This window comes from Sus scrofa, chromosome 17 (assembly GCF_000003025.6).
Source record: "Sus scrofa isolate TJ Tabasco breed Duroc chromosome 17, Sscrofa11.1, whole genome shotgun sequence".
Classification (NCBI taxonomy): Eukaryota; Metazoa; Chordata; class Mammalia; order Artiodactyla; family Suidae; genus Sus; species Sus scrofa.
Genome location: NC_010459.5, coordinates 38,654,267 through 38,678,490, shown reverse-complemented (window position 1 = coordinate 38,678,490; position 24,224 = coordinate 38,654,267). Strand labels below are relative to the sequence as shown.

The following is a 24,224-nucleotide window of genomic DNA, read 5'->3' as shown; positions in this document are numbered from 1 at the left end:
CTCTGATTTGTTTCTTGACTCTTCCTTTACCTTATTAGCCCATTCTGGAAGATGGTACAGTGAGAAGTTTGGCATTTCTGAAATTTCAGAAACATGGAAGGTACTTGGCGGCAAAAAAAAAAAAAAAAGCATCAAACAGAAGGATGCCATGTTGTGGCACTCAAGCCCTTGTGAGGATTCGATCATCGGCATGCCAGTCTGAAACCCTGCTCTGGCCAAGCCCTGGCCTAGGTGCTGGGGTTGCTAAGGTTAATCAGAATTCCTTGTGACTTTTGAGCAACTCACAGACTAGTGAGAGAGACAGGTACAAAAGCAACCCTAAACTAAGTTGTGCCCCCAAGAGAAGGGTGGGCAGAGAGCTCTGGGAACACAAAGGACGGATGGCTATTTTGGCCTGGGGTGAAGGTGAGGTGGGAAAGGTCATGGATTGCAAAACCACTGCATCCAATCTCACATTTTCCAGTCTTGAGCCTCACAATTCTCTCTTCCTTTTTGAAAATTGTCCATGACTATAAAGTATTGGAGCTAGGTTTAGTTTTATATAAACAAACCAGAAGGTATTACTCATAATTCCTTTTGCATTTGCAGAGCACTTTGCAGCTTGCCAAGGCTTTCGGCATACATTGTGGAAGGAAGGAAGGAAGGAAGGAAAGAAGGAAGAAAGGAAGGAGGGAAGGAGAATAGAATAGAATAAAACAGAATAGAAGCAGAATGCATGCTAATTCATTTGCTCTTCAGGTCAGCCCTCTTTGTAGGGCATTTACAAGATAAGAACATAGGGAGTTCCCTTGTGGCTCAGTGGGTTAAGAACCCAACCAGTATCCATGAGGATGCAGGTTTGATCCCTGGCCTGGCTCAGTGGGTTAAGGGTCCAGCGTAGCCATGAGTTGTGGTGTAGGTTGCAGACTCGGCTCGGATCCCATGTTGTGGCTGTGGCATAGGCCAGCAGCTGTAGCTGCAGTTCAACCCCTAGCCCAGGAACTGCTATATGCTACAGGTGCAGCCATAAAAAGAAAAGGAAAAAAAAAAAAAGACAAGAATATAGACTCAGATTACTTAACTTGCCCAAGATTGCATCCTATACAGCAGAATTATGACTTCAACCTCTTTTCTGATCAAATCCAGATCCTTTCACTATTCTTATCTGCCCTTCTTCAGAGACCAGTTATGAAGCCCAGGATGAAATCATTCAGTATTTGATTTATGATCCAAAGTGAAATATCTTCCTGGAGGCAAGAGCCTGATGGAATGTCAGGAACATGGACTTTGGATTCAAACTGACCTGGATGCTAATCTCAGCTTTATCACTAATTTGCTGTGGGATCTAGAGCAAGTCACTTCACCTCTCTGAGTTTCAGTTTTTCCGTGTCTATAAAAACGTGACTGTAGCATATCTACTTAAGTTCTGGTGACAGAGGAGATGATGTCCATAAAGCACCTGGCCCATAACAGGTACTCAGTAAACGGAGATGATTGTGGGCAGTGTTCATGGTTATTAAGCACAAATCTTATTTTCCGTGTGAAGTTCCAAATGACGTTGGGTGGTTTCTAAAACTTGTCCGTTTTAGTGGTCAATGAATCCTTTCTATGTATTACACATTATACAAGGTTTTCTACTAGGATCCCGGGGAGGAATGAAACATGGACCCTTTTCCTCAAGCATATTCTTAGAGGTCAAAGTTTATGCAGTTGAAGGTGCCATAAACTGCACTCTAAGTTCTGAAGGCACACCTGGCTCTTCTCTGAGAGGAGTTCTAACCGAGTCGCAACAGTCTCACTGGCACTGCATTTGTACAACAGTCTGTTAAATTAACAGCCTTACACTTTAGCCCATCTTATTCTCCCCTCCTCCACAGCCTCAGGGGTCCACCTTTCTCCTCCATTTCTTCACAGCCCTGCCTCTCTTCCTCCTCTTCCCACCTCTGACCACTTCCTTCTTTTGTCCTTCACTCCAACAAGCCCCTTTGAGTAGCCCTTAAGACATTTCCTAACCTGCTTCTAACCTACCTTTCCAGTGTTCCCATCCATTCGTCCTCCCTGGCTCTCCCTGTTTTCTTTCCTGCCTATGCACCTTTGTGCAACTGATTCCTTGTGTCCAGAATGTCTCTTTCCTCCCCCGACTCTCTCATCAGACTCCTCTTCCTCAGAGGTCCACTTAAACATTACCTCCTAGAGAGCTCTTCCCAGCACCCTCCCAGAGCATTTGTACTAAAATTCATTATCACTCACCACTTTGGGGATAGAATTTGAGGCAACACATTGCAACGTGATTATTTTTTACATGTCTGTTTTTACTAAACTGTTCGCTCCTGCAGTTAAGAAACGTTTCTCTTACTTTGTGGTCATAAGATCTAGCACAAAGCCTGACGTGTAGTTTGGGCTCAGTTCATAAAACTGAGTTACTGCTTTGTATAACTTGGGACCAAAATTTAAAAGAAGTTGTCAAATTGGGGAGAATCCTGACAGATCAGGGAAATTAGGATGGACTGGCAGTTTAATCTGTTAGGGACCCTCTCTCTGTTCTGCTAAGTGTCTTTGACAGCTAAGAGCCAATAGTCGTACTTTTGGGTTTTTTTCCTTTCTTTTATACTTTTGCTTTTGTCATTTTGTTTCTGTAGGTTAATTCCTATATCCTGAAGAAGAACATGATGCTTATGACAAATAATTTCTATGCAGCAATCTTGGGCTATGATGAGGTAAGATTATTCATTAAGCCTTAGGCAGAACAGTGGCCTCCCCCAACAAAGGCTTTTGATGAGAATCTCTGAGAGCGGCGTCGGGGACCATTGTCACTGCTTGCCATTATGGTTTAGTATTTATTTCTTCATCTTCGTTGACTCAGCAACTGGAATGAGTGTGCCCAGCAGTTTGCCTAGTACTTGAAAAAGAAAGCACTATATATACTACTGTCAGATCATTCAGCTAATCAGCATGTATTGAGTGCTTGTGGGTGCTGAATGGAGGGACGAAGGCAAATCAGTCACTGTCTCAGCCTCTCATGCCTCCAGAGAGAGGAAGACATGCTCACCTCAGCAGCATGGTCTGCCAGACAATTCACACACCTTTGGGGGCTTTAATGATTAAAAAACAATACATACTTATCTTAAAAACTCATGAAACTGTGTGTAAATGGTTGAAGGAGAAAATAGAAAGCCTTTTCCCCCTCCTGCCCAATTCCCTGCCCGAGAGGAGAACTTTGTTAACAGTGTGCTGGGTGTCCTTACAGATGTTACCTGTGCACATACAAGCACCTGTATATTTATTTCCTTTATACAAATGAGAGTTACACTACATTTACTATTCTGCAACTTGCTTTTTTCACAGAGAAGTATATCTTGGGTATCTTTTTTTTTTTTTTTTTTTTTTTGTCTTTTTGTCTTTTTGTTGTTGTTGCTATTTCTTGGGCCGCTCCCACGGCATATGGAGGTACCCAGGCTAGGGGTCCAATCGGAGCTGCAGCCACCGGCCTACGCCAGAGCCCCAGCAACGCGGGATCCGAGCCGCGTCTGCAACCTACACCACAGCTCACGGCAACGCCGGATCATTAACCCACTGAGCAAGGGCAGGGACCGAACCCGAAACCTCATGGTTCCTAGTCGGATTCGTTAACCACTGCGCCACGACGGGAACTCCCTCTTGGGTATCTTGTATCAGAACATTTAGATCGATCTCTTTTTTTAATTGTAAAATTTAAATAAGTTTTACATTTTTAACTGTAAAATTTAAATAGCATAAGTTTTACCATTTTTAATTACAAATATGCATTTGAGTGGCATCCCTTTTGGGAAATGGGCTCAACTCCTCCTGGCCTTCCTGACTCCACAGCACTTGGAGCACTGTGTTTGTATTTCTCTTGCCTAGCATGGTGCTTGGCACATGGTAGGTGAAGAGTGAGGAAGGGAAGAAATGAGTAAAGGATGAAAATAAGAAACTAGAAGAATTCCCGTTGTGGCGCAGCAGAAGTGAATCCAACTAGGAACCATGAGGTTGCGGGTTTGATCCTTGGCCTTGCTCATTGGCTTAAAGATCCGGTGTTGCCATGAGCTGTGGTGTAGATCACAGACGAGGCTTGGATCCTGCATTGCTGTGGCATAGGCCAGCCCCCGTAGCTCTGATTGAACCCCTAGCCTGGGAATCTCCATATGACACAGGTGTGGCCCTAAAAAGCAAAAAAAAAAAAAAGAAAAAGAAAGAAAGAAACTAGAGTTCAGGCTAGAGGAAATGTTATCAGCCTGAAGATAATAGTTAAAACCAGGATATGAGCTAAGTTAAATATTTGCTGAGGGTCATAGGACTAGTTAAGATTGAAGTTTCCTCAGCTTTAATCCTCAATTGTAAGAGAGCAATTAAGGTTGCATACCACACACATTAATTTAACATGAGCTTTGTGGGAGTGGGATGGGAATTGAGAAACACTGCTTAAATCTATTTATCAACTGTTAACTTGGATACATCCTGATTTCAGACACCTTACAGTATAAAAAAGAATAAGGCTTAGAATTGAAGAAATATCATTTTCTCTCTGTTAGTGTTTGCCTGCAGACATTATGGCAGATGGCTCAGTTGATTCCTTTCACCAGTATTAATAAAGGTGTTCTGAACTCTTCTGTCCTCCCATCCCAGTCCATCTTGGCAGAGCCATTTTTCAAACGTACCGGAGCACAGGAGCCATCTGGGGTGCTTTTTAAATCTAGTTATCAAGCACTGCACTAAAGATCCCAGTTCAGTAGGGGTAGGGCCTGTATTTCAACAAGCACCCAGGTGAATTTTCAGAGTGGGAAAGTTTAGGAAATGTACTCATTACCTGGGATGCTTTAGAAATACCACTATTTGGGGCCCTCCCTCCAAAGGTTCTGATATAATTAATATAAGTGGGCATCTGTAGTTGTAAAAATTCCCCAAGTAATTTTAATGTTTAGTTCTAGAACAGTTTCTCTGTTTTAAAATGTGCATGCAGATCATCTGGAGACTTAGGTAAAAATCACATTCAGACCCAGCAACTCCAGGGTGAGGCTTGTGATTCTGCATTGCCAACAAGCTGCAAGTAATGGGGTGCAGCGACCACACCAGAAGGGAGTCACAAGGTTCTAGAGCTGTGCTGGCCAATACTAGCCACACATGATTATTTTGATTTAAGTTCATGAAAATTGAAAATTCAGTTCTTCAGTCACACTGGTGCTCATATAATTGTGTGTGGCTGGGGCTGCTGTATTGGACAGTGCAGCTCTAGAACATTTCCACCGTCACAGAAAGTTCGATTGGACAGTGCTATTCTGTGGCACCCTTTTCCTAGAATCTTGCTTGGATTGTGCACTTTTGGGACTTTGCTGTTTTCTGCTACATTAGGTTCAAATTCCTCCGTGTTACTCCCAGGCCTTCTGTAAACTGTCCCCATTTGTGACATATCCTATCCACCTTTATCTCCCATTGCCCTCCGTTGTGTAGCCTTCTTTCTGCGTGAGACTCTCTACCTCACCGCCCCACAGATATGCCCTGTCTGATTGGGGCTGTCCTGGAGAAGGAGGTGGGGCCCAGTAGCTGAGTCAGCCTTGGATCTGAGCTTTCAGGGCCTGGCACTTTGTAAGCACTCTCTTTGTATATGTTTAGTGAACTGATATTCTCTCTTGATAAATGTCCTGTAGCTTTCCAAATAGTCTCCATTCTTAAGGCTCCCTTCTCCACAAAGCTTTCCCTGACCTCTCTAGGTCTGTGTTTTTCACTCTGAATCTTAGCATCTATCCATCCATTTAATAGGTATTTATTAAGTGCCTGCCACATGCGATGCACTGGGAATATATTGATGAATAAGACAAACATAGTCTGGGAGTTCCCGTTGTGGCACAGAGGAAATGAATCCAACTAGGAACCATGAGGTTGCGGGTTCAATCCCTGGCCTTGCTCAGTCGGTTAAGGATCCAACGTTGCCATGAGCCATGGTATAGGCCCGGATCCCACATTGCTGTGGCTGTGGCGTAGGCCAGCAGCTACAGCTCCATTTGGACGCCTCACCTGGGAACCTCCGTATGCCGCAGGTGTGGCCCTAAAAAGCAAAAAAAAAAAAAAAAAAAGACATAATCTGATTCTATTCTCAGCAGAATTTATCTTTTAATTGGGAGGCAGCAGTAAACAAGTCAATAAGCAAATAAATACCTAATTATGTGTAGAGCGCAGTGATAGAGAGTAACGGGGATGTGCTTAGTGTGGACTGGTAAGGTCTCTGAAGAGTTGTCACAGAAGCTAAGTCTGAGGAGTGAGGAGCCAACCATGTGTTGACTATTCCTCAGAGTCACCCTGTACAGATTGGCATTTGCTCATTCTCCAGGATTTATTTATTTATTTATTTAGTCATTTTAGGGCTGCACCCACGGCAAATGGTGGTTCCCAGGCTAGGGGTCAAATTGAGCTGTAGCTGCCAGCCACAGCCACAGCAACGCCAGATCCAAGCCACGTCTGCAACCTACACCACGGCAATGCTTGGATCCTTAACCCACTGAGCAAGACCAGGGATCAACCTGAGTCTTCATGGATACTAGTCAGGTTTGTTTCTGCTAAGCCATGATGGGAACTCCTTTTTTTTTTTTTTTTTTTTTTGGTCTTTTTAGGGCTGCACCCATGGCATATGGAGGTTCCCAGGCTAGGGGTCAAATCGGAGCTGTAGCTGCCAGCCTTCACCACAGCCATAGTAACTCAGGATCTGAGCAACCTATATACCACAGCTCATGGCAACGCCAGATCCTTAATCCACTGAGTGAGTCCAGGGATCGAACCTGTGTCTTTATGGATGCTAGTCAGATTTGTTTCTGCTGAGCCACAATTGTAACTCCAAACTTTTTTTTTTTCTCTTTTAGGGCCGCACCTGCGGCATATGAAAGTTCCCAGGCTAGGGGTTGAATTGGAGCTCCATCTGCCTGCCTACATCACATCAGGATCTGAGCCGCACCTGAGACCTACACCACAGCTCAAGGCAGTGCCAGATCTTTAACCCACTGAGTGAGGCCAAGAATGGAACCTACAACCTCATGGTTACTAGTCAGATTTGTTCCCGCTGCGCCACGACAGGAACTTCTTTCTTCAGGATTTAATTCTGTGCTGTTCTTTGATGTATACTAGCTTTGTCCGTTCAACTAGATTGCAAGCTGCCTGTGAGCTGTGACCATATCACTGTCATTCTGTGTACTTAGCATCATGCTAAGCGCATTGTGGTGTCAAATCAGCCTTCACTGAGTGAGACTCTACCACTTTATTTTTTTTTTTTTCATTTTTTAAAGTTTTATTGAAGTATAGTTGATTTACAGTGTTGTGCCTTTTCCTGCTGTATAGCGGAGTGACTGTATCATATACATTCACATACACATACACATGCACACATATACATTCCCTCTCTTATGTTATCTTCCATCATGGTCCATCTCAAGAGACTGAATATAGTTCCTTGTGCAATACAGTAGGACCTCATTGCCCATCCATTCTGAAAGTAATAGTTTGTGGAGTTCCCGTCGTGGCGCAGTGGTCAACGAATCCGACTAGGAACGATGAGGTTGCGGGTTCGGTCCCTGCCCTTGCTCAGTGGGTTAATGATCCAGCGTTGCCGTGAGCTGTGGTGTAGGTTGCAGACGCGACTCGGATTCTGCGTTGCTGTGGCTCTGACGTAGGCCGGCGGCTACAGCTCCGATTTGACCCCTAGCCTGGGAACCTCCATATGCCGTGGGAGCAGCCCAAGAAATAGCAAAAAGACAAAAAAATAAAAAAATAAATAAAAGTAATAGTTTGGATCTACTAACCCCAAACTCCCATTCCATCCCACTCTCTCCCCTTTCCCTATTGGTAACCACAAGTCTGTTGTCTATGTCTGTGAGTCTGTTTCTATTTTTTAGATAGGTTCATTTATGCAATATTTTAGATTCCACACATAAATGATATGGTATGGTATTTGTCTTTCTCTTTCTGACTTACTTCACTTAGTATGAAAATCTCTAGTTGTGTCCATGTTGCTGCAAATGGCATTGTTTCATCCTTTTTATGGCTGAGTAGTATTCCAATGTATATATGTATCACATCGTCTGTGTGTGTGTGTGTGTGTGTGTGTGTGTGTGTGTGTGTGTGTCTGTCTGTCTGTCTCTTTTAGGACCGCACCCACAGCATATGGAGGCTCCCAGTCTAAGGGCTAAATCGGAATTGTAGCATCATGGGATCCGAGCAGTGTCTGCGACCTAAACCACAGCTCACAGCAACACCGGATCCTTAACCCACTGAGCAAGGCCCGGGATTGAACCCATGTCCTCATGGTTACTAGTCAGTTCATTAACCACTAAGCCACGATGAGAATTCCTTCACATTCTTTCATCTATCAGTGGACATTTAGGCTGTTTCTGTGTCTTGGCTATTGTGAATAGTGCTGCCATGAACATACGGGTGCATGTCCCTTTTTCAATTATAGTTTCGTGTGGATATATGCCCAGGAGTGGTGTTGCTGGATCGTATGGTAGTTCTGTATTTAGTTTTCTGAGGAACTTCCATACTGTTTTCCATAGTGGTTGTTCTGGTTTACATTCCCACCAACAGTGTAGGAGGGCTCCCTTTTCTCCATACCTTCTCTAGCATTTGTTATCTGTAGATTTATTAATCATGGCCATTCTGACTGATGTGAAGTGGTACCTCATTGAGACTCTACCACTTTAAACCCTTAATTATAGCCAGGGTTCTGTAGGGCCAGGACAGTCCCTTTGGCTTCCTCTCAGTTACTCTAGACATGTCTTAATTTCCTGAAGGATGCTTTTTTTTTTTTTTTTTTTTTTTTGGTATCGTGAGGGAAAACAAGTAGGCGTCCTAGTAGATTATGGGGAAATTGCTGTACAAACTAAATTTTGGCTCCTAGGTACCCTTTTTTCTTTGCTGCTTCATCTCTCAGACCAGTCTCCCATTTGTTTTCACCGATTTACTAGCAGTATGGTGGAGAGAAGGCTGAATTGGCTTGTGGATTTATTCAGCCCTTCATATTGCACTCCCATTCTGTGCCAGGTACTGCCTCCTAACCAGAGCTAGTCAAGCACCATCCTTCGACCTCACCATGCATTCTGGTTCTAATCCTACCCCCAGGTAGCCAGAGAAGCGCTAAGCCTCAGTGTGCTTATCTTTCCAGTGAGGGTAATAATATCTGTTCTTCCTGCCATAGGTAGTCATGGGAGCCAGATGTGTGAAGGAACTTGACAGTCAGGAACAGTCAGGTTGTTATCACTGTTAATCTGTGTCCTGAGCCATCCTTTGCCTCCTGCCTGATTACGGACTTGCCCCTTCCCAGCCGTCTCACCCATCGCCAAGCCTATTTGTGGCTCCCAAGGCTTTTGCTTTCCTGTGCTCTGGGCTCATTTTCTAAGTCCTCATAACCCTCCCTCCCACTCCTATTCCTTCTCGTGTAGCACATATGAGTCGCTGCCAGCAGCACTCCGGCATGTGCCCAGGGCACTTCAGACACAGGCAGGCTGTTGTGTTAGCAAATAGCTTGGAGAACGGTGATGTGCCTGAGCTTGTCCTTGGCTCCTGCCCCATCTGCCAGAGGAAGCTGGTTTTCCTGACTCAGCCATTGTGCCAGGATAGTCTCTTAAGCTGTGGAATTGGAGGGGCATTTAGGAGGGACATTTGGGACAGGGGTAATGTTTTTCCAGCAAACTGTCAGTACCCCATACTGGACATGGCCCTTCCTGGCAACAGACCTCAAGCCAGACCTCAAGTACCGCAGTGCCCTGGAGGCCAGCCCACAACATGACATCGAATAAAGTGATCCTGGGCCTTTGTGTAATGATTTACCACTTAGCCTGTAATGGCCATCATCTCTTCATTCTCACAGCTCTGTGAAATAGGTATTCTTATGTTGTTTAGGTTATGAGAAACTGAGGCTCAGGAAGGGCTAGTAGTTCTCCAAAGGCCACACAGCTATTAAATGACAGAGCTGCCATTTGAACTCAGGTGGTCTGTTCCCTAGATCCCAGTGTTGTTTCAACTATATTCACAGTTGCATGCCAAAACAAGCTCTTAACCTTTGTACCTGACATGTTACACTTAACAAAATACCTTTATGTTACCTCTTATAATGCTAAGATGATGTAAATAGGGCAGGCTTTTTTTTTTTTTTTTTTGCTTTGCTTTTTAGGGCCACATCCATAGCAGGTGGAAGTTCCCAGGCTAGGGATTGAATCAGAGCTACTGGCTTCTGCCACAGCCACAGCACTGCAGGATCCAAGCAGCATCTGTGACCCACACCACAGCTCATGGCAATGCCAGATCCCCAAGCCACTGAGCCAGGCCAGGGATCGAACTCACATCCTCATGGATCCTAGTCGGGTTCATTACTGCTGAGCCACGCTGGGAACTCCCTAGGGCAGGCATTTTAAACTGTTTCATAGATGAGAGGGTTGAGACGCGGTGTGGTAAATTGCTCCCCATCTCTGAGCTTGGTAGTGGCAGGGCTACGACCTGATCCAGCCTTCTGACTTCCAAGCCCCAGTCAGCACTTTGGTTCCACACACCACCTTGGCACCTGGACAGAGCTCTTCTCAAGGCCTTTCCCTTTAGTTACCCTTGCCCAGGAAGCAAGAACCCTACCTTCTCCCTCCCTAGAGCTCCAGGCTAGAATGTGGCCCTAGTCCATGACTCAGGTCTCTGTGATATTTGGGCCTCCCAACAGAGCTCTCACTCCTCTGTGCCCAGCCAGACAGTGTTCAGCACCCACGCAGGCTCTGAGTACTCCCTCTGCCCATGGCAGTGCTGCCGAACAGCCCATTTCTCACTTAGGGAGAGGTTGAGCCAGCCATAGCCAGCTCAGTGCTGGGCAACAGTGAGGCCAAGGTACCGGGCTCGCTTCCCTAAAGAGCTTGCTGCCTTGCAGATGTGTGTCCTCCAACCAGGAGAGAAGGCACAATCCACACTCAATTCTGTTCCTGAGAAAAAAGTATACACAGAGTTTTGTTGTGGTGCAGCAGGTTAAGGGTCCAATGTTGTCACTGCTGTTGCTCGGGTTGTTGCATTGGCATGGGTTTGATCCCTGGGCCAGGAATTTCCTTATGCCATCCATGGGTGTGGCCAAAAAGAAAAAAAAATATGTATACATACTTACATATACACACTAAAAATACTCTAAGCCCATTTCTTGTGGACAGCAATGTAAGCACTGCTGTTACCATTTCTTTTCTTGGCCTCTCAAGTGTTGCCTGAGCCTGGACAGTGCAGTAGGGGGAGGCATGGCTCAGGAGGGTCCATCAGACATCCGCTGCAGCTCGGCATCAACCTTATTATCCAGTCACTTGGCCCCTCTGGGTCCCACATTCTTCCTCTGTATAAAATGAATGGGTTGGATGCCACGGGTGAGGCCCTAAAAAGACCAAAAAAAAAAAGCCTAAAGCAAAAAAGTGTCACTTTGCTTATCTCTAGGCTTTTGTATAAATTTCTAATATGCCATAATACAAAGTAAAAATATACAACCACTATGAAAACAGTATGAAGGTACCTTAGAAAACTATACATAGAACTACCATATGACCCAGCAATCCCACTCTTGGGCATATATCCAGACAAAACTTTCCTTAAAAAAGACATATGCACCCTCATGTTCATTCCAGCACTATTCACAATAGCCAAGACGTGGAGACAATCTAAATGTCCATTGACAGATGATTGGATTACGAAGATGTGGTATATATACACAGTGGAATACTAATGCCATTTGCAGCAACATGGGTGGAACTAGAGACTCTCATACTAAGTGAAGTCAGAAAGAGAAAGACAGTTGTTCCCGTCGTGGCACAGTGGTTAATGAATCCGACTAGGAACCATGAGGTTGCGGGTTCGATCCCTGCCCTTGCTCAGTGGGTTAAGTTTCTGGCGTTGCCATGAGCTGTGGTGTAGGTTGCTCGGATCCTGCGTTGCTGTGGCTCTGGTGTAGGCCGGTGGCCTATCCTGGGAACCTCCATATGCCGCGAGAACAGCCCAAGAAATGGCAAAAAGACCAAAAACAAAAAAAAAAAGAAAAGAAAAGAAAAAAAAGAGAAAGACAAATACCATATGACATCACTTATATCTGGAATCTAATATATGGCACAAGTGCACCTTTCCACAGAAAAGAAAATCATGGACATGGAGAACAGACTTGTGGTTGCCAAGGGGGAGGGGGAGGGAGTGGAATGGACTAGGAATTTGGGGTTAATAGATGGAAACTATTGCCTTTGAAATGTATAAGCAGTGGGATCCTGCTGTATAGCACTGGGAACTATGTCTAGTCGCTTGTGACGGAGCGTGATAATGTGAGAAAAAAGAATGTATACATGTATGTGTGATTGGGTCACCTTGCTGTGCAGTAGAAAATTGACAGAACACTGTAAACCAGCTATAATGAAAAAAATTAAAATTATTAAAAAAGCAAAAGCAAAGTAAAAATAAAATTTGAGTACTGTTAAAAAAAAAAAATGAACAGGTTGGAACAGATGCTCTCTGAAGATCCCTTCCAGCTCTATGGAGTGGCTGCCCCACTTCCCTCTCATGGTGTCTGTAAGGTCCCTCTGAACTGATTCTGTGGTTGCTAGCATGTTCACATTATCCCCAGCGTCTGTGTCATGGTGCTGCCACACTCCCCAGAAAACCAGTTGTTGTGCTCTCTGTTCCAGGGGATCCTTTCAGATGATCGTGGGCTGGCTGCTGCCCTCTGGAGAACCTTCTTCAACCAGAAATGTGAAGACCCTCGACAGCTTGAATTGTTGGTGGAGTATGTGAGGAAGCAGGTGAGCAGTCCCTCCACTCCCCTCCAGAGTTTCCTGGACATCAGGGCCTTCCTGAGGTCTGAGAATACTGGCCTTTCAAAGGATCATGAAAGGTTGAGTTCCCAGAGCCCCAGCCTGAGGGAGTTCTGACCAAATTACATCAGCAGTGGGCACTGATGAAGCTCAACCTCTGTGGCTCCAGCCATGAGCCAGGCCAGGGGTCGGGGAGCAGGAAGAGAAGAATAAAGGGCACTGAGCTGTCTCCTGCTTCCATAAACCTGTAGTCGTCCCTTCACTGCCTGCTGTGTGCCCAGTGCTATCCTAGGTCCTAGGCACATAGTCTGCATGGGGTACAGAGCAGCCACTGTAGCCCCCTTTGTGTACCCACTTTGAGCCCCAGGAGTTTGTTCCTGGCTCCTGGCTTCTAACAGGATTGGGCTCCAGGCATCATTCCACAACATCCCATAAGTCTCTTCCCAGTGGGTGCTCTTTGTAGTCAGGCAGGGTCCCTCACTTCATTCTTCACCCTTCTGGCTGCCCAGGGCTCCCTGACACCAAAGTTTCTGAGAGGAAGTCTGGGTGAGGACTGCTTAACTGCATAGTTTTCTTCAAGCCCGTGGAGAACTCACTCCTGTTCTCTGCCCCTTGATGATATATTGATGGGAACTCCATACTTTAGAGATGAGTGAGCTAAATGGCAGGGAAGAGGCACATACAGGCTTTTCCAGGGTCTCTCATGAGCCATTTTGCACAGCTGGCCTAGAACCCTAAGCCAGGTGATTCATGTGGCCACTAGAGGCCTCAGCTGCCCCAGACAGCTCATCAGTTCAGGCTGTCCCATGAGTCACACCTTTGCTTCATGGGCTTGGCCCCTGGAGCAGAAGGGGCCTCACCTCACAGTTATTCTTACTCACCTGTGCCCACGGCCTTCAAGCCTCCAACAGCCTGGAAACGGAAGGCCAGGCTCTGGCTCCCGGGAGAACACAGGGCCCGCAGCACCAGCTTGTTGATTACTGGAAAAACCACATACTAGGGCTCTTCAGACCCAGAGGGCAGAGAACCCCAGAAGCCAGGACTTCTGTTTGACCATTTTTCAAATCTGCCAGAGCCGGGAAGAAGGCACTGTGGCCAGAGGACCCCACCCACAGAGAATTCTGAGACTCACACTGTTGACTGGACTCGCCCTCAGACAGGAGTAGCAATTGGCAAAGCAAATGCTGTGTTTTCTGAGAGACCAGCCCAACTTTTCCATCTTCTGTGGTGGGCTTGTGCCAGGGGCCACGACCAGGGCAAGCCGGGACCTCTCTGAGGGCCTGAAGAAGTCCCATATTGCCCCAGTGAGAGGAAGGCGATAGGACAACAGTGATGGGACTTTTAGGGAAGCTGCAAGTTTTGAAGGGGACCCAGTTCTGTCAGCAAACCTTTTGAGTACCTCCTATGCCAGCCACTCTGTTGAAATAGCAGAAATTAGTAAGACCCAGTCCTGGCCTCAAGGATCCAGCTCATGATTTGGCAAGGAGGCCAGTGAGGCACAAGGCTAACCCTGGAATAAGTCGGTCTGTGATTCTATCCAGACAGGAACAGTGCTGTGGGGACTAAAGAAAGGAGGGGCTAACTCTGAGCAAGTGAATCCCGTGCCATGATGCTAGTTGGTCTGATAGGTGTCTTGAGCAATCTGATTATATTGAGATACCAACCCAGGGGATGGGCAGAGTGGTGGCATTAAGAGCAGAAATGGCGTAATTGGAAAGGGGAGTGGATTTTAGCGAAGAAAAAGAGTCAGTTGATCTCCTTGCACTGGAAGACAGCTGGGCCTGTGGTGATCCAGAGCTGAGGTGGATGCCAGAGACTGGGGATGAGTTTGAGGGTCAGCAGCCTGAAAATGGAGCAGTGGAAGTGAAGGAATTCTTGGCAGAGGGAGTCAATCAGAGGATTCCTGCTACCTCCCCTTTCCCCTGCAGTTGCCTTCTCACCCCCAAATGGTGCCCCATCTTTCTGAATCCAGTGCTGACTGCTGCTCTGATCCCTAGATCTCAGCCTAGATTTTGCCTGTTCTTGAAAGCACTTCTCAATCTGTTGCCCTCCTTCTTAGCAGGAGCCTGGGAATTCTCCCAGAGATGGCTTTTATCACCTAAGACCTGGCCACTCATTGGATCACAGGTGTCCCCTCCACCTTGTTCAGGGGTATAAACTCTCCCGGCCATCCCAGAGGGGTGCAGCTGGGGCCCACTAACCATGGGGTCAGGGCCCACTAGAGGACAGTAGAGACATGTATATTTTTTTTAAAGTTCCAGTGGCCAACAGTGTACTTAAGTCCTATGGGGTGCAGTTACTGTTACTGTCCCCTTTCTCAGACAAGGGAACTAAACCTCAGAGAAGGGGATTGGCTTATCTTGGGTAACATCACTACCCGGAATGGACGGACAGACAGACAGACAGACACACACACACACCCCTACCCCAAGGACATATATCCCCTCCCTAGAAAGTTCTTAACAGTCCAGAAAGTCAGGCTTGTGTGTTTGTCCATTCCTAGGCACAATGGGAAATTCTTGGGGAAAAAAAAAAGTCTGGGGAAGCTTTCCCAGTGACTTGTTTCTTCAAACTCCCTTAAGTGAAATAATCTGAGAAATCATAGACCCTCCCGGGTCTGGGAGTTGGGATGGTCAGAAACCCCTCATGCCCCCAACCCATGAGAGGCTCCTCTGGGAGACTGGTTCCTTATCCCACCTCATGTCTGCCCTGCCCTTGTCCCTCCTCTCCTGTTCTCCTGGTTGCAGATACAGTACCTGGACTCTATGAATGGTGAGGATCTGCTTCTGACAGGGGAGGTGAGCTGGCGCCCTCTAGTGGAGAAAAATCCTCAGAGCGTCCTGAAGCCCCATTCCCCAACTTATAACGACGAGGGTCTTTGATGCGGGGTCCTGCTGAAAAGCTGGCCAGCTAGCTTTGAGGAACTGCCAGAAGAGAGGTGCCTGTTTGGCGCAGGATCCTGCAGAAAGTGGCCTGAACTGACCTTTGAACAGCATCTGTCAAATACCTGGCCCCATTTGTGTTGATTTTCCTCTTAGTATGCCAGGGAGTCTGATCTAGCAGGATACAGTGCTGGGAGAACCCTGAGCTGTACTGGAGTGTCCTCTCCCTCAGCAGAAGCCCTGAGCAAGAGCTTCCCAGCACATACTCCCCAAGTCCCCTCCAGGACTATGTGATTGACTGTTTTCCCCAAAAGCCACAGAAGGGAATGAGGGTAGGTTGGAAAGGGGGGACCCCCACCCCACCCCCAAGGGCCCACTGTGGCCTGAGAGCAGTTCGTAACACTGCTGAATCAAGACGGGTAACCCTCTCTGTCCTCTGGCTTTGAACCATTGGGTTGAGTTGGCCATTAAAAGAAACAGAGACTTATCTCTGCTATAGCTCTTTATTCCCTGGTCTTTTAGAAACCTCCCTGCGATGGTGGATGCCTTGAGCTGAGGCGCACCGCCTAGCTCACTTAGAGACAGGGAGAGGGTGAGGGCCAGGTGGGTCTCTGCTGCTAATTTGCCTCCATTTCATGGAGATGTCGCCGTTCTGGCCAAGGCACAGCCTGCTGTTGAACGGGGTGAGGCCCATGCCATCTTTCCTCTCTTGGCTCCCCCTTATATACTATAGTGGGGAGAAGAGGAGAACATTCTTCCTGACTTAGTGGTATGATCCCAGGACCCAGCCCCATGCCCAGCCTTCTACCCCCTTCCCAGCTCCTGGAGCAGGTGCTGCAAGAGCCATCCTGGTCTGAGCTCTTGGGGACCAGTCCCCTCCTCCCTGTGAGTACAGGTCATCTCTTGGGGGATTTTCTTTAAATTGAAGAAGGGGGCAGAGGACCATTTTGCCCTTCCTCCCCCCACATCAAACTTCCTTCATTTAACTTGCAATAAAATGAGTCATATAAAGAAACTCTATATGGGTGAGGTATATCCCACTTCTGTGAAAACATTACAAAACCAAACCGCCTTCTCTGAGTTTATTTAAGATGCTTTTGTTGCACGCGGAGCTCTAGAGTGAAGCCTCCTCTGTGTATGTGAGATAATAACACCTTGTAACTCATTACAGCTGGGCACTATTTACATAAACCAGAGCTGAGCCAGGCAGGAATTTGCTGATTAATTTATTTTTAATGGAGTGAAGTATACCGTGCACCAAAATAAACTTTACAGTGTGTACCTAACTGCTCCTGGAATGGATGGAAAAATTAATGGAACAGATTTTGGCTCCCAACTCTACACATTAATTTATATATAAAAGTTATTTGAGCCTTAACCCATTTGCTACCCAGGGCAGCTCCCCAACCACAGATCTCAGCCCGCAGCATCAGTTTAGCTACTGGGCTTACTTTAGAATCGTGGAATCTCAAATTCAGAAGAAACTTTAAAGGTCATTTAGTCCAGCCCTGGTCCAGAACGTAGCTCTCCTTCTCGTCATCCCTTTTGGCCTATGTCTGTATGGGCCCTAAATGCGTACCTCCAGCAGCAGATGGTCCCCACCTGCACAGCCAAGTGCTGTCTCCATAAGGTGAGTAGTCATCAAAAACACTGCAGCCTGTCATATGGAGCATTTATTTCTTTTTTGTCTTTTTAGGGCCACACCCTGGCATATGGAGCTTCCCAGGCCAGGGGTCAAATCAGAGCTGCAGCCGCAGCCATAGCAACATGGGATCCGAGCCTCATCTGTGACCTACACCACAGCTCATGGCAACACTGGATCCTTAACCCACTGAGCAAAGCTAGGGATCGAACCCGCATCTTCATGGATACTAGTTGGGTTAGTTACTGCTGAACCATGATGGGAATCTCTGGAGCCACACTGACCTGTTAATGTCTGTGATGTTCCAAAGCCTTCACTTCCTGGCCGGGGGCATCTTTCACTGACTACACACCCTCCCCTCCCCGCTTCAAGATGAAATCCAGGCTCCTCAGATGTTGCGAGGCTCTTTGTTTAACCCCGACTTGTTTTTGTGTCTCTAACCTATTTCTTCTCTGAGCAAACTGAGCCACATGGGTTTACCTGAAGAGACTCTTCTTTGTGTTTATCTACCTAGAATCCTCTTCTGACTAAAGAATTCCCATGTCCTCAAGTACCCTCTCTCTTGTCTGCCTCAGGCAGTGTTCTCTGGTGGAACATTTTTTTATATATCCATCCGCCATCCTGCACTGTGCCTGCCTTTTGGATGCTGGTGTTTGGATTGGTCACTTTTGTTTTGCTAACATCCAGCAGGGGGCCTGGACCATAGTAGGCATTGGCATAACCTTTGATAAAAAAAAGAATCAGTAACTAAATCATCAGTATCCATACAAGCCCAATAAAAAGCCCCTTTCTGTATCTTTCTCTCAGTCTCTTCTATAGTTCTGCTTACTTTAACAATTCCTCTGGGAGGTCCCATCGTGGCTCAGTGGAAACATATCTGACTAGGAACCATGAGGTTACGGGTTCGATCCCTGGCTTTGCTCAGTGGGTTGAGATCCAGCATTGCCGTGAGCTGTGGTGTAGGTCACAGATGCTGCTTGGATCTGGCGTGGCTGTGGCCGGCAGCTCCAGCTCCAGTTAGACCCCTAGCCTGGGAACCTCCATATGCCATGAGTGCAGCCCTAAAAAGCAAAAGCAAAAAAAAAAAAAGCAATTCCTTTGACCTTTGTGTAAAAATGAAAACCAAATGTTCTTTCTATAGCTAATTGCTTTTTATTGTAAATTGTTATTCTACAGAACAAGTGAAAGATGTGATTTCTTGCCCTCAGGGTGATTGCTCTCTAAGAATAATTTTGTCATTTTTTGTACTCTGTGAACTTCCACAAAGGATCACAGTAAATTAAGAGACTTAAGCGTTAACAGCTGCAAAACAATTAAAACAGAGTTCAAAGGATAAGAAGTAAGTATTGGAAGTGGAGAGAGGGGTTTTCATGTTTGAAAACCTAGGCTGCTAATAACCAACTTTCCTATGACTTTTTTGGCAATTTATAATATGACCTCATGTGTATGTAGTCTCACAGCAGTCCTGTTAAATAGGCATTGTTCTCCTCGGACTTATCCCCTTACCCAGGAGAGGGGACTGCGGCTCAGAGACGCCTGGAGGTTTACCCAGGGTGAAAGGGGCCTAGAGTGCTCCAGCCCACATCTTCCAGCCCCTGCCCCAGGCCCTTGCTCTCTCCCCACCCCACACTGCCTCCTGCAGGTCAGCGAGGAAACTGACTATACTTGAGTGCAATTGAGTGTAAAACCTTTCTCTGAGCTTCCTGGAAGCCAAAGGAAGAAATGGGAAAGGTTTAAGTTTAGGTCACATAAAAGGAATTATACTTATTCAGAAGAAGCAAACATTTTTACTCTTCAGAGATTATTGTATTTGTATATATAATGTATATTTATATTATAGGGTTTTAAAATGAGAAACACAGGACAACATAGCAAATTTCAGTTTTGCCTAAATTTTTTGTTTTTCTTTTTACTGCTGCACCTGCAGCCTATGGAAGTTCCTGGGCCATGGGTCGAATTGGAGCTGCACCTAAGACCTACACCACAGCCACAGCAACACCAGATCCAAGTCACATCTGTGACTACACTGCAGCTTAAAGCAATGCTGGATCCTTAACCCACTGAGCCAAGCCAGAAATTGAACCCGCATCTTCATGGAGACTGTGTCAGGTTCTTGACCTGCTGAGCTACAATGGGAACTCCTCGCCTAAAATTTTAAGAGTCATAAATACTGTTGTCTTGGAGTTCCTGTTGTGGCTCAGCGATTAAGGAATCTGACTAGCATCCATGAGGAGGCAGGTTTGATCCCTGGCCTTTCTCGGTGGGTTAAGGATCTGGCATTGCCGGGGAGCTGTGGTGTAGGTTGCAGATGTGGCTTGGATCCTGCATTGCTGTGGCTGTGGTATAGGCCAGCAGCTACAGCTCCAATTAGACCCCTAGCCTGGGAACCTCCATATGCCATGGGTGTGGCCCTAAAATACATACATACATACATACATACTGCTGTCTTACATCAAGCTGAGGTTAAAGCCCAGGTCACAATTCAGCCAGTATGTTTTGCATTTCTCTTCTGTGCCAGACACTGCTTAGTATTTTCACTTAATACCTCATTGAATCCTGAGTGATACTTCTGTGAGGTAAGTTATTTATAAGCTCATGTTACTTGTTGAAGACTGAAGCTCAGAAAGGCCCAGATTTTCCCTGCATGTAGACTCAGGTGGTTCTGTGCTTTTAGTTCCAGGAAAGAGTACTAGGTGGGAAAAGGGTCAGTTGTGCTCCATTAAAAAGTAAAAAGAGGAGTTGCCATTGTGGCTCAGCAGGTTATGAACCAAACTAGTATCCATGAGGATGTGGGTTCGATCCCTGATCTCACTCAGTGGGTTAAAGATCTGGTATTGCCACAAGCTGTGGTGTAGGTCACAGACACGGTACGAATCTAGCATTGCTGTGGCTGTGGCATAAACCCACAGCTGCAGCTTCGATTCGACCCCTAGCCTGGGAATTTCCAATATGCTGTAGCTGCAGCCCTAAAAAGAAAAAAAAAAAATGTAGAAGGAAACCTAAAGCAGTGTTGCAGCCATTTGGGCTTCTGTGGGCACATACACACACTAACAGGAAAAATCAGAACAAGGGGGTTCAGGTTCAAGGTTCAGGGAAGCATTGAAGGGAATTGGGACATAAAGGATGGGCAAGGTAGGTAGAAAGAAAAACAGGAAGTGAGATCTGCGGCACAGAGCAGGAAACTTCAGACTCAGGTGGACCTGCTGAGTCAGTCGCCAAGAGAAGAAAGTTATCGAGATCCAGTGGGGCCACGATGCAGGGTGACCTGGGTAATGCTGCATCTGGCAGGGTTGGGAGTGAAGAGGCACCGTGAGGTCCAGGGCAGATGGGTGCAGCCAGCAAGGGATAACAGCCTTCTAAGGCCTGAGAGCCTGGGGAGGTTGTAGGAATTCAAAGGAAATTCAGACCTCAGAGATATTGCAGGGAAAACAAATCATCAGGACCCAGTGCCTCGTTGAATGTGGAATCTGAAGGAAGAGCCGTCCAGAGCTCTCCTGGGAGCAGGAAGATAATTGGTGTCAAGAGGAGACTTGAAAGGAAAAATCCTCCTTGTATTGTGATTGTGTTTTCTTTTTAGGGCCGTACCTGTGGCATATGGAAACTCCCAGGCTAGGGGTCAAGTCTGAGCTGCAGCTGCAGGCCTGTGTCTCAGCCACAGCAACATGGGATCTGAGCCATGTCTGTGACCTACGTATGCAGCAGCCTGCAGCAGCGCCAGATTCTTAACCCACTGAGTGAGGCCATGGATTGAATCTGCATTGTCATGGGTACTAGTTGGGTTCTTAGCCCTCTGAGCCACAATGGGAACTCCCGTATTGTGGGTTTTTTGAGTGCTAATTATAGTATCCTGGGAAAGACAGGAAGAGCTGCTGCCTCCATCATGCACTTACATCCACTAAGGAGAAACCACTTCATAGAAAGCTGAACAGTCTCGTGTCTTCTGAGCTCCACACCATTGCTTTGGTGCATATTGGTTGTATCTGTATGGGGAGCTGGTCTGGTGGAAGATGCCACCGAGGAGGCAGGTCTGGACCTCAGGGGATGATTAGGACCTCTGGGCCAAGGACTTTGGCCTTGCCTTGGGAATAGAAGGGATACCTGAAACCATGAAGCTAGATGAGTTCCCAAAGGTGAAATGGGGAGGGTAGACCAGGCATCAGGGTGGGTGTGGGAGAAAGCTTATACTGGGGTGGGGTGGGGTGGTGTGTGGGGTAGGAAGAGCGGGAACCAGCACAGGAGGTGGAATCGGGTAGAAGCCAGGGGAGAGGAGAGCTTCCAGAAGGGGTGGGGGGGCTCTTAATGCTACAGAGCTCAGGGGCTGAGGAGCAAGTGGTGAAGCTTAAGGGCTTTAGGCTTCCAGGAGCAAGATGAGAGCAGGGTATGGCAGCAGATGTGGTATCTTGGGAGGTGCCTAGATGAGAAGAAATGGAGAAAATCTGGCAGGGGTTGGGAGAACACAGGGAAAAAACTGAAGATGTTGGTAGGGGTGGGGAGGAGTCTGATTAAACATAAAGCAATGAGTGGAGTAGGAAACTTGCCACAAATGTGAGGAATTATTGTTAGATCCCTCTGGAAGTGGAAGCCTGGTCTTGAGGACAAGGGCCTGACTGGAGGGGAGGAGGGAACCCTTTCCTGAGACCAAGAGGTTGGAGGACAGAACGGGGGCAAGTGATGGCTGGGGTGAGGGCCGAGAGCGAAGGGAGTGCTTATACTGCCTTGATGCCGGGCACCTAGAGTTGATGGTCACTGGGGCGAAGGGGGAGGAAGGCAAGCTGGCAGGTCCATGGGCTGAGAGCATGACAGTCCCAGAGTGTCTGAACTCTTTCCTTGGGTGCAGCCCTCTACTTGCTGGCCTGATTCTGCCTCCCTTCCAGCCTCTTCCCCCGCCTGCCTCCCACTGTGCATTGCCCTCCTGCTCCATGTGTTTGGCCTCAGGGAGGGGTAGGCCAGACCTCAGGCCCTGGCCATGATCTCCTACCCACTCATCACAAAAGTTTTCCGTGGCTTCCAGGGGACTTCCCTTGAGCCATGCTGCTGAACCCAGGGCTCAGACCCTGCCCAGGTCCTCCGTCTTTCTGTTGAGGAGAGGAAAGGTCTTGGGGATCATGGCTGGGAAGTTTCCAGGAAAGGAATCTTTCAAGCCCTGACCTGTAATGTCACATGTGATAGATTACAATGTGAGTACTGGAAGGGGTTGGAGACCTCCAGCCCAGCACTCTTGCTTTACAGATAGGAGGCTGCAGCCTTGAGAGCCTCACTCAAGGTCTCACAGCCGGGAACTAGAACCATTGACTGTGTTGGCTTCTTCCCTCTTTTTCTCTCTCCCTGCGGCCAGAAACAGCTGTTTCACCTCCCAGTCACCATCTGAGAAAGAGCCTGCCAAGGGCTGTACTCTAATTGGGGATGGAGGCTGGGACATGGCTCCTCTAAGATTCCAGAATGGCTCATGAACTCTAAACCCCAAGCAATTGGTTTATACTTTGGCTTAACATGTGGCTTATAATTACTTATGAGTCTACCTTTCCCACTAAACTGTGAGTTCCTCCAGGGCAGAGACTAAGTCTTACTCATCTTTGGACCATGGTGCTGGCCTAAGGTAGGCATTAGCTACAGGTTGGGTGGATTGGATGGACAGAGCGGAAGGGGAGGGCATGGCTGGATCAGTAATGTTGGGCGCTTAAGAGATGAGTAGGTAAGATATCTTCCCTTCCCAAGTTCAGAATAAATTAAGAAATGACACAAGGGATAGACAGATGGACATCAGAATGGTGGCTTTACCAGTCTTATTTTTATTTCTGATAAAGCTGATTGGAGAATATAGCTTTTGCTCTCTGGCCAAATGGAGGATATTACTCCCCAAACTAAACATGTACCCTCACCCCCCAAAAAAAGAGCAGACCTGTCTCCCTTGTAGGGGCAGAATCTCCTCTGAAATTTTAGGATGTAGATCAGTGGAGAATATGCTACTTTTGCCTACAGCGGAACAGAGAGAAACCCAGAAATATTTGAGCCCAGCTGCTTCCTTAAGCCACCTGACAAGCCATTCCCCTCCCCTGGGGAGCATGGAGCCGGAGAGAGAGCAGTCCTCTCACACTTCCCCTCAGGAGAGTGTAGTGGGAATTCCCTCCCCTTTTGGTAACTAGGGAGTGGGGACAGGTCTCCCACTGTGGGATGGGACAAGGTGGATGGATGGGTAGAGGGGGTGGAGGGAAGGTTGGGGGTGGGGGAGACCCCAACATCACAGTGTCTCCTGGACCCAGACACAGCCACCTTTCCAGGATAGGGTGCCCAGCTCCTTACTTTGTGATCCTGCTTGCTGGAGGCTCCCGTGAGCTGGAATACGGCCAAATCTCAGAGCCATGCTCCAGACATGGCCCGGGGCCATGTTCACCTTCAGGACCGGCCTTTGGTCTGGAAGCGGCCAGAGACTGACCAAGAGGAGCTCCTCCTGTGCTGCTTCGTTTGCCATCAGGCTCTCACTGCGCCCCTGTCCTTTCCTGTCCGGAAAAGCCCTGAATTCAGCACGTACTGAGCTTGTCTTCCTAAGGCACCTGACATGGAGTAGTCCACGTACCCTTACAACAACCTGGTGAAGAAGATTAAGCCATTGTGACTCAGTTGTGATTGTTCGACACACGCCTTAAGTGCCAGAGCCAGTGTGGCCTCCCGAAGGCCTGTGTGGTGCTCAAGAACAGCAGGCCACACCACCTGGGTTGTTCCCAGGGGTCTGGGGCTTCGGGCCACTCTCTCCCGGGGGACTGCTTCCTAAGTTACCCTAAAATAGCACTCTAGGGATCTGGCCAACCTCTGTGTCTCAGCCCGGCCCTTTCCAGACCATGATTCCAGATGGCCTTTCCCTGCACCACCGCTCCCAACTCTTTCAGAAGTATGCCTTTGCCCCTCTGGGCCTCCAGCCTGCAA

The 24,224-nt window shown here is 47.3% G+C and overlaps 1 protein-coding gene across 2 annotated transcripts in view; it reads left to right on the top strand.

Annotated features, from left to right (window-relative positions):
* The window catches only part of UQCC (ubiquinol-cytochrome c reductase complex chaperone), a 113,811-nt gene extending 96,864 nt beyond the window's left edge, over positions 1–16,947 (top strand). Inside the window, 3 exon segments of one of the 2 annotated variants that reach the window (NM_001172364.2) lie at positions 2,619–2,696; positions 12,654–12,767; positions 15,527–16,947. In NM_001172364.2, coding sequence (NP_001165835.1) covers positions 2,619–2,696; positions 12,654–12,767; positions 15,527–15,661 — 327 coding nt within the window. In that variant the 3' untranslated portion in view covers positions 15,662–16,947. 2 annotated transcript variants of the gene reach the window in all.